The 10346-nt window shown below is 36.9% G+C and overlaps 2 protein-coding genes across 2 annotated transcripts; one reads left to right on the plus strand and one right to left on the minus strand.

Moving 5' to 3' along the window:
- The first annotated feature begins 7148 nt into the window (after positions 1–7148).
- LOC117618144 (B3 domain-containing protein Os04g0386900-like) lies at positions 7149–7975 on the plus strand. The gene is made up of 2 exons (XM_034347759.1): positions 7149–7274; positions 7673–7975. Exons 1-2 carry the CDS (start codon positions 7149–7151, stop codon positions 7973–7975), a joined length of 429 nt encoding a protein of 142 aa, XP_034203650.1.
- A 968-nt stretch (positions 7976–8943) lies between these two features.
- On the minus strand, positions 8944–10321 carry LOC117617569 (protein NUCLEAR FUSION DEFECTIVE 4-like; the record flags this gene model as incomplete). The annotated part of the gene is made up of 2 exons (XM_034347001.1): positions 8944–9744; positions 9834–10321. Coding segments are annotated over 2 exons (1014 nt in total), but the record flags the coding sequence as incomplete, so codon positions are not given.
- Positions 10322–10346: the final 25 nt, after the last annotated feature.

Raw genomic sequence — 10346 nt, forward strand, 5'->3', positions numbered from 1 at the left:
TCCTCTTGCAATCTTGCAAGGGTATCTTTACTAGAAATTACGTGATTTCGAAAGTCATTACATTGATAAACCTACTTTGCCCCTCTTAGGTCCCACTATAAGTGTATTGCAAGTACCCTTCTACTCGGGAAAGACAATTAACAAAGAGAGATTCTGCTAGATACAAAACATTAGCTTTCTAGTTTGAGAATTTGCAAAGAAGGGTGACCTAGCAATTTTGAAATTTTGTGGCCTACTTCCATTAGTTTATACTTTATAGTTATTAATTTGCTAGTTTCAACGTATCCATAAATCAATCTAAGAGTTTAATTGTTTATTCTTTTTTTTTTTCATTGGAATGTTTGCCTTTGATCTACATTGTTTTCTCGACTACTACTAAATTATGTTACTACATACATTATTTGTCGTAGAGAACTGCATGCTGAGTGGGAGTGGTATTGGTAATTACTTCACTTTTTGAACAACACTTTACATAAAGAATAATACCACCTCTCTTACTACTATATCTATAAAACATTATTTGAAATTGTTGTTCTGGTTGGCAAAGAGATTGAAAAATTACCATCTTGCATTTATTTTTAGGCTTAACTGCTGCAGTGCCCCTTGGAACATTGGTCAATTCTCATTTTACTCCCTCAAAGTTAAAGTGACCCACTTTGCCGTCTTGACCAAGGTTTCGTGTGTCACTTAAATACTTTCCATCAACGCCATTCCAAGTTCCGTTAAAATGATGACGTGGGGGGTCTATTGATCAATTCGACTGAGCTGGGATTTTTCCCACCAATCTGAGGTTGTGACATGTACTTGTGGACCCCACAACAACTGATGTAGCTAAACCGATCGTTGGGCCTACTGATGTGGATTTGCGGACCCCAGCTTTAACAAAACAGCCACTATAATCTCTGAAAACTCAAAAATGAAAAGAGGAAATAAGCTTGGGATGGAAAATTGAGATTTGGAGATTTTAGAGGTAGGGTTTGAGAATACGATCGAGAGAGAGGGAGAGTGTTGTGAGTTGGTTTTGAAAACTTGAAGGCAAGAAGAAGCAACGCGATGCGACGATGATGCCCGTTTGGCGAGAAGTTGCCAAAACAACAACAACATTAATAAACCCCAGGAAAGAATAAGCCAACCCATTAACGTTCTTTCTCTTGATTGACGACGCCCAACGTTGTTTTCAAGTTCCTTCAATCTTCCAAGTAGCCAACTCACCAGAGCCTTCTCTCTAGGCGGAAATTCAACATCCATCCAAACAAAAAACCCACATCCTTTTTCCTCCTCTGCATCAACCATTAATAGAAATTAATAATAAAAATTAACCCAATTCACAGAATTTGAAGAACAAAACTTACCCCTGATGAGTTTGGACAAACATGGAATCTTCGAAGTGGGTTGGCCTCAGTCCACGTAGTTTGTAAGCGAGCTATCTTCCCACAAAAGCAACGCGGTGCCGCACATCCAACTCTTCCCCTCTGTCAATTATCATCTTCAATTTTTGTGGAAACCCAATCTCTGATTTCTAGGGTTTTATCTTCTTCTATGGGAGGAGGAAGCCAATTTGGGGTTTTTTGGTTCGCCAGGTAGCTTAGATCAATTCAATTGTTTTAGCTACATTAGTTGTTAGAGATGGGGTCCACAAGTACACGTCACAACCTTAGATTGGTGGGAAAAATCCCAGCTTAGTTGAATTGACCAATATACCCCTGCCACGTCATCATTTTAACAGAACTTGAAATGGCATTGACGGAAAGTGGTTAAATGATACACGAAACCTTGGTCAATAGGGCAAAGTGGGTCACTTTAACTTTGAAAGGGTAAAGTGAGAATTGACCAACGTTCCAAGGGGCACTGTAGCAGTTAAGCCTTTTTTTTTTACAACAAGTAAGAATTAATCTTAGCCTCTTAAATTCTTTCATAGTTAGTAAAATACATAACGAGAAAAATACGAATAAAATACGTCCGTGTTTATTCGGCAAAATTTTAACAACTTACAAATGAAAAGTTCGGCCACTATATAATATTTTAATATAATATATTTAAATATTTAAATATATATTTTTAATTCAATAATATGTGAAATTATGTGTATAATACATGAATTTGTGTGTATTATTGAAAAGTTTGTAAAAACATACATGTATTAAACATGAAAAAGATATTTTACGGAGTCTTAAAACGTGTACGGAAAACGAAATTATTATTTAAAAATATGTACGTACATGTATAATACGAGTATGAAACGGAAAAATGCTGAATTCTTTATATGATTAATAACTCTGAAAAAGTAAAAAATAAAAATTCGATAATAGAGACTCAGGTAATGGTCTAAACTACTCTTATCGATAAACGAAACTCAGTAAAAAAAGAGACATATATTTAAAGAGTATAATGGGACCCCAGTGATTAATAGTGTGCCACATCTTTAATGGCTCTCAAAATTCAAAAATCAAGATTTTTGCTTAAACTTGAAGAAAGGTGATCAGAGATGTGGCGTTATTGGAACTCAAGTAGAGTGGAAGCAAGGGACACGTAGCTCAAATAGTTAAGAGCAGTTTTCCCTATACTAGAGGTCCTATGTTCGAATCCCACCTTTTCAATATCACTTGTGCTAAAAATAAAAACAAGAAGAATGAAAAATTAGAAATTGGTAATGATTAAAGACATAATTTTATATTATAGAACTATAAATATCATAATCCACATGGGATTAGTTTGTCAGACCAGCCTTTACAAAATATGCAAAGGCTTATTTATTGTTTCACCCTCTAGAATGAACACTCGGTCTCAGTTTACCCCCTTAAACTGAAATTTTCTCATTTAACCCACTTGAATCTCTAAAAATTGCTGAAATTTTATCACTTTACCACTTTCATCTATTTCCATCCACAAAACCGTTAAATGTGATGACGTGACATGGACATTCCAGTAATTTTAGCTCATTATCTTCTCTCTTCTCTCTGCCTCTTTCTCTTATATGCCTTTCTCTTCTCTCATCTCCCCTCGCCAAAACCAACCCCTACCCCATACCTAACCCTCCATGGAATTATTCAACACGCCCAAACCACCACTACTCAAAATTTTTTAAAAAATCTTCTCAATAGTCACTCCCCATATTCTCTCTTAGCAAAGAGAGAGAGAGAGAGAGAGAGAGAGAGAGAGAGAATGGTGGGGTGCGATGGGGGTTAGATGGGGGAGGGGAGAGAAGAGATAGGCAAAGCGAGTGAGGTGAGAGAGAGATAGTTAGACATAAGAGACAACATAGATAAATAATGGACGACAGAAGTGGTAAAGTGAGAAAATTTCAGCAATGTTTAGAGATTCTAGGTGTTAAGTGAGAAAATTTCAGTTTAAGGGGATAAAGTGAGACCGAGCATCCGTTTCAGGGGTGAAACAATAAATAAGCCATGTGCAAATTAACAACACAAGTCAATAAAGAAAGAAACAAAGACTTCTCAGCAAAAAAGAAGATAAATTAGAAGCAAAATTGCCGGAAATAAATAGGAGGGAAAATTAGACTATGCTATTTCAAATTTTAGGAAATTTACGCCTAAATACACAACCTGAAGGAATATACCCAATTTTTAGGATACAGATACTCAATTTTTAGGGTTAATACAAAGATAGAAGTACAGTAACCATCAAAAGGTTAGTCCAGGGAGAGTACACCGACATCAACAATGTAACTCCCAACATAGCCACACATGACCAGAATGAATACGTTAAAGATACTAAGAGCCTAGACATAACATGCAAGAACACGACTCACCTAGCACTCAACTACGAATGCAAAACTACCATTAACTCTCACAAGAAAATTACAAGGAGAGAATCGTATGCAACACACTCAAACGAGTTGAAGCAAATAATACAACATAAAACTATTCTTCCTTTCTGTAATCAAAAGTAATTCCTCTCTGCCATAATAATATTACATACTAATCATGTGTGCATTATCTAACTAAGGAGGCTTAAACCATACAAGCTTATCGAATTCATGCATGCGACTTACAAACCTTCATGAATTGATAATACAGTTGTTACCTAACTTCATTAGAAAATCACTGGTGCACAAATTACTCAAAACACAGATTCATCCCACCCATTATTTCACTAACAATGCTATTCCATACATCAACGGATTTATCACACAGTGAACTAAACCTAATACATAATTCAATTAAAATGTCACTAGCAAAATACATAATTCAACTAAAATGCCATTACCAAAATACGTAGTTCAACAAAAATACCAAAAATCAAATTCAATTGAGGCTACTTATAATAGACAAAGTTCAACCAAAACACCACAACCAAAGAAGTTTACTACTATATCATACATCATAAATAATTCTCCCTCCTGGTCTAGTCCAGGTATTAATGCTTGAGGTGTTGTGTGTTTCTGAAATTTTTCTGTTTGCTTCTCATTCATCTCTGCCATAATTCTCTCTTCCTTTTGATATAATCTTGGTTGGATAACATGCTTTTCGTTTAAAGTCAGCAAATAAATTATACAATACTTTATGTCTTTCAGCAAAATAATCTTGTTTTGATTGGATTTAAAAACTAAAGTGTTAATGGAGTGAGTGGCTGGGGAGAACAGCGCTAATGAACAACCATGAACGGATGCAGACTAAAGACATTGTTCCTATGCAACAGTGTAATGACGAAAATGCTCCTCATTTTACTGTTGTTCTCCGTTTTGTTTTCTCTTTAGCACAGTGAATTGTCCAAAATGCCCTCCACTATGTCTTTTCTTCTGTTCCCTTTTTGCCCCTTCCCCTTCGGATCTCTTCCGCTGCCAACGTTTCGTTCGATCAGAGAAGCCTTCCATTTCCAATCGATTTCGAACTAGCTGGTTGGGCTGGTTGGGGGGCAGCGATGGAAGATCAGAGTTCATTGTTGGAGATGCGTCGGGGGCCGTCGATTTTCGTTTGGGAGGCGCCCTGCGAATCCAACCGCCCTCATCGGTTTTCCTCTCAGATGTTGCGTTCGAGTGTTGCCTTTCCAGCTGCGCCTCATCCTTCTCTCATCGCACGGGTTTAGCTCAAAGGGATTTCTAGGTTTCGCAAAAAAAAAGGTTGGTTTTAACGTTCTTTTGGTTTTCTAGGTTGGTTTATTCATTTGTCATGTTGAAAATTGAGAAGTAAATCAGAAATTGAGTTAGGTTTGGTGTTACAGGGAGGAAGATCGAAGAAAAAAGAACTGGAGTAATCAATATAGGAACCCCCAGTCTGCTCATCAATCTGGTAATTGTGGCTGATATTCTGTTTGCCTCCATTTTTTTTTCCTTTATTTTTTATGACTCCAGATCAGAACTATAATTCTAAGAGATGTAGCCAGATCAGAAGGTTGCGTGTTCTTAGAATTGTGTGTAGAGCAAAAAAATATACTGGCTTTTGTTCATTCCGACGTGAAAAAATGCCAATATATTTGTGTGTAGAGTAAAACTATACTATCTTTTCTCTTCTTAATTCTGCTTAATTGCTGTTTTGCTTTAGCATATTTTTTATGTTTTAGAAAACATAGTCTCATCCAACTGGAGTAATCAATATAGGAACCCTCTGCATGTGCATTTTTTCTGATTAATTAAGGGTCTAGATTCTGAATGAGAACTGTCATTAGTTTTCGAAATTCTTCCATTTTCACTTTCGCCAAAAAGTTCAGATTGAAACTATGATCCCTCATTCAAAAAGATGACCAGCTATTTTACACGCCAAAGTTTCTCTAAACTTGACTTTCTGAAAGAGAAGATTTGAATGATTGATGAAACAGAGAATATGATTATATGTCAAATATTACATTGTTGTTCTTCAAGATTATTGGCAAGAAAACTATAATTCTAAGAGCCATTTACTTAATCTAACATGGCAAGAAAGAGTCGTAAAACCCCAGCAGAGAAATGAGCTTAGTCAAGTATCTGCATCTATTTCACATCTATATAGGCAAATTGCGAGCTTTAAGGCTGCATTTATGTTCCCTTCCTTTACAGTCAACGTGTTCTTAGTCTTAATTTGTATGTTTTTCTATTTTAAATTGCACCTCTTGGCACTTTCTGAAAAACTTATATATTTATTGGGGCAGAGAGAAAGTGAGAGAGTAAAGGTAGGAAACCACTATGAAGTAGAGATTAAATCAAGTTCCAAAAGAAATTGATTATAATGTCGTAGTTTCCAATTAGAAACCAATTTCTGCGAACTTAAAAATATGTAATTCCCCTACAAGTTCCCACTAGAGAAGAATACAAGTATCATGACCAGTTAATTTTTCCAGGAATAATACTATTATCTGTTACCTGGTTACATGATTGCTGCCGAGGGAGCCCATCATGGTCAATAATAGGTCTGTACTGTCTTCGGTTTTTCTGCTCCTCATGAGCTCTCTGTGACACATATCCATGATCAACCATCCTGTAAGTAAAGAAGGAACATGAGAACCTTCGCATTTATTAAGCAACACAAAAATCATTATATATGTCAGACAATGTGAGTGACAAATAGGGTGCATAACAACTTAGTTAGAGAAAATGTTGACACAGAAACAGTTTGCTCCAAACAACATAGTATTGGCTGTTTACAAAAGCTTTATATGGAGATTTGTAACTGTGGCAGATCCCTGGCCTTTTCAATTACTTATAAGATTTCTTCATATAAAGCCCTTTGTTTAATATCTGTTTCTATTGAGTTCCCTTAGTTTTTGGTGGGTGTTGGCGTGTAAGTGTGTATTCTTGCCGTCATTGACACTGAACCCATTTTTCTGGGAGGCCATAACCGTATGAAGTAGGTATAAATTTGGTGAATGCTGTCGATTTCATAAGAAAATGCCTAAAATTTTCATGTCATAACGCCTACCCAACAGATGGGTATACTGTTTTTGTCTATTGACAAACTTTATGTTTAGTCTCTTTAGTTTCTATATGTTTCACCCTTTTGGATTATTGCTAATAATTTTTTACCTACAGTGCATATAATTCTGAAGTTTTGTGAAATTCTTTGCAACTTTCCATATCCTTTAAAATTCATGCCCTCTTTTTCATCATGAGATGATTTTTGTGTTTTGTTTGTACTGTTGGGTATCTTTTCATCAGTATTATGACTGTTTTTGCAGATAATTTCTTTGTTAATTTCTAGTTGATGAAGGGAGAACCTCGAATGGGAGACCTACTCACATCAAATCCCGTGATTGAACTGGAAGGGGATGAATTTTGGCCACTTTCTGGGAAACCCTTTTTTGATGTGGTTCTCACGAAAACAAATATCAAATGCCTGTACCAACTGGTAAATTATTCCCTAATTTCCCATGTTTAAATGGTGGTGAGACTTCCTCTTATGTCAATTTCTTAACTATTGGTGCCAGTCTACATGATCATATTTGCCAATTTTATTACATAATCAAATTGTTTGATATCTATCTCTTAATTATTGTCAATTGATCATTGGAATGAAGTAACACTTTGTTTCATGAGCGTAATGCATGGGCAATTTTCATATACGTCTTAGTTTTAAATAAAGGGTTGCCTTGTTCAAGCGAAAAATAATCTACCTACTGCTGAAACTTTCTTTTTCTTTGCAATTGTAGACAATAATGTTGTGCATTGCTATTTCTCTAATTTGGGATTATCATTTTCTTCACTTTAATTAGTCAAATTCGTTGAAATAATCATTTGTTCGAGCAGGTGGTCCCAGGCAAATTTAGTGCAACACTACCTTCCTGTTCAATCCCTACGGTTCTCATGTTTCGGGGCAAGAACTGGGAGATGATATATCATGGATCATCCAGCCATAAAAGGCTTGATAACTGGAGAGCGTTTGCCGTTGACAACAATTTGAAGGTTGGAGATGCATGTGTGTTTGAACAACTAGAGTGCAGCAGTACTAGGCTAGTATTCAGAGTCCAAATTCTTAGAGGTGACATCTCATCTGAATTTCTAGACAAGCTCGGTGGTGATAATGTAGATGCACCAATTGTTCTCGAATAGCATATGACGTATTGTCTTTTACTGGATGTTGTCAATTTCCCGAATGAGATTACTTTCGGGAGCTAATATGATTTGAATTTGATGGAACTCTAGCAGAGCCTATTAAGGATGCGAGAATTGTATGACTTTGAGTCCATGTGTTCTAGTCTAGGAGTTATGGTGTCATTTGACACGATACTTTAGTAACATGAGCATCTATTATTGTTCGAATACCTTTAAAGAACGTAATTTAGTAGTGTACTTTATAACAATCCTCTTCAATAATTTCTTACCGTTTAACTAATCTGCTGCTCAAAATGCATCAAACAACTTGAGGAATGATTTTTGAACGTCTCATAATCTACTATAGTAATTGTGATCTCTGTTTTCTGATTAGTGTGGAGGTTTTATGTGGCCATCACGGTTCATTGCTTGAAGGACTGAATTTTCACGAATTAAATTCTGATGTAACTGAAAGAGGATGTCACACATATATTAAAACTCTAGGCTCTCTGTTTAGTCTATGTTAAATCTAATTTGGTTGTCTCCCAGCCAACTTTAGATAAGAATGTTTAGGTTAGTTAAATCTTAAATGTAATGAGTAGGAGCTTAAGAGAACAAAAACAATCTGTCTGTTTGAACTCTTGTTCATTGGAGTAGTTTAGATAGTAAAAGTTGAATCGGTTCATAAGGTTTGGGGCTAGCCCAGGTAGTAAGGGAATATGGAAAAGGGTTAGGGTTAGGATTAGGGTAGTTGATGTACTAGATCACATGCCTGGTTCTTGCATTCCTGTTCGTTATTCACATATTTTTGTAAATTTACTTTGAAGTATCTATTCTTTTAACCACTTCACTACTTGTGCTACTGACTCCTTGAACCAAACGGGCTTTAATCCCTGATGGTCTTGGATAAGATAGTAGTAAACAGTATTCAGTTTTTAGTATGATGATGGAAAGCTGTGCAAACAGATCTATTTTCTACACTTGGATTAAAATGAGAAAGTCATACCCCAATAGAAAGTTAAACAAAAACAGACGTGTGAGAGATGATAAGAAGCCATCTACAGAACTTTCTAACATTTTCTTTCTGACATCTTAAGTTCTATGTTACATGTAATCTCGTTATCTTCCTAGTCAGAGAAACAAGCATATACTCATCACTTGTATCTATGTTGTCATGTTTTTAACTCTCATTCAAATCTCACACATCTATAAGCTTTTCCAGAAGTTACTATTAAAATATGTGAAATATGTGAACTTGAGACTAAGAGGAGGACTGTGAGGAGGATTGTGAGGAGGACTGTGAGTAGGGCTGCATGACTTGTGTCCGATTTCTGTTCCTCTCAAAGCGGTTGTAAGCAGTCCTGGTCCGTAGGAATAGGAATAAGCTTGAAGCTAACCCTACTATTGAAATACAGCCCCACCATATGAATGTCTGCCTATAGCATGACCTACCCATGCACAATGTTGCATCCTTTAACAAGCTCACCCCGATTATTGAGCTTCCTTCATTGGAATCATACACCAGAGCTGCAAGAAGGCCATATAGGAGTGAGCCAATTGGGATGTTGGTGATAAGGATGTTATGGTTTACGCCAGCGCTGTTTGGCCCAAAAAGCTCTGATGTAACTGAAACAGCTGCAGAAAACACAAAGCCAGAGCTTATCCCAATCAAGCCTGTTCCTGCACGCAGCATTGCCTCACTGCCTGATGCAGCAAGCAAAAAGAAGGCAATTGGTGTTGGCACCAGAGCAACTGCAAGCCATCCAGTTCTTGCAAAGTAGATCTTACTGCATTACCAAGAGGCTGGTTAGCTTTTATTCCATATGGTTTTTCTCATTCTCCAATTGTTAAAAGCATTAGTTTTCTAGATACATACTCACGCAGGAAATCCGGGGCAGCTGAGAGCAAACGACCAAAGAAGGAGCATGAAGAGTATAATGTGACTAGAGAACTAGTCAGGGAACTGTATCCAAGTGATTGTGAAATCTGACCGAGATTGTTGCTATAGACCAACCCAATTGTTCCCCCACAAAAATATGCAGCATAGTATAGCCAAAAATCCCGGCGGCGTACAAGCAGCTTAGCTGAGTGCTCTTCACCTAGCACTGTCAACCTGCCTTTCTCCATCACCTTCCCAAAACATTTGAAACACCTGAAAAAGCCTTCCGTGTCTGTCATCCCAAGCGAATTAGCATTTGTGGCACTTGTGGCATTAGTGCTTTCACTTCCTGCAATGAGTACTTTATGGAGCTCAAGATCATCAGGGTCAACTAAATTGAAGGTAGATGAGTTGTCCGAAGGGAACCTTGAGGGGAATTTCCTACGAGCCCATTCACGAGCATATGCAATGCCAGGCAGACACAAAGGTAGGATCAGGAGAAAAAGAGCA

Source organism: Prunus dulcis, chromosome 2 (assembly GCF_902201215.1).
Source record: "Prunus dulcis chromosome 2, ALMONDv2, whole genome shotgun sequence".
Classification (NCBI taxonomy): Eukaryota; Viridiplantae; Streptophyta; class Magnoliopsida; order Rosales; family Rosaceae; genus Prunus; species Prunus dulcis.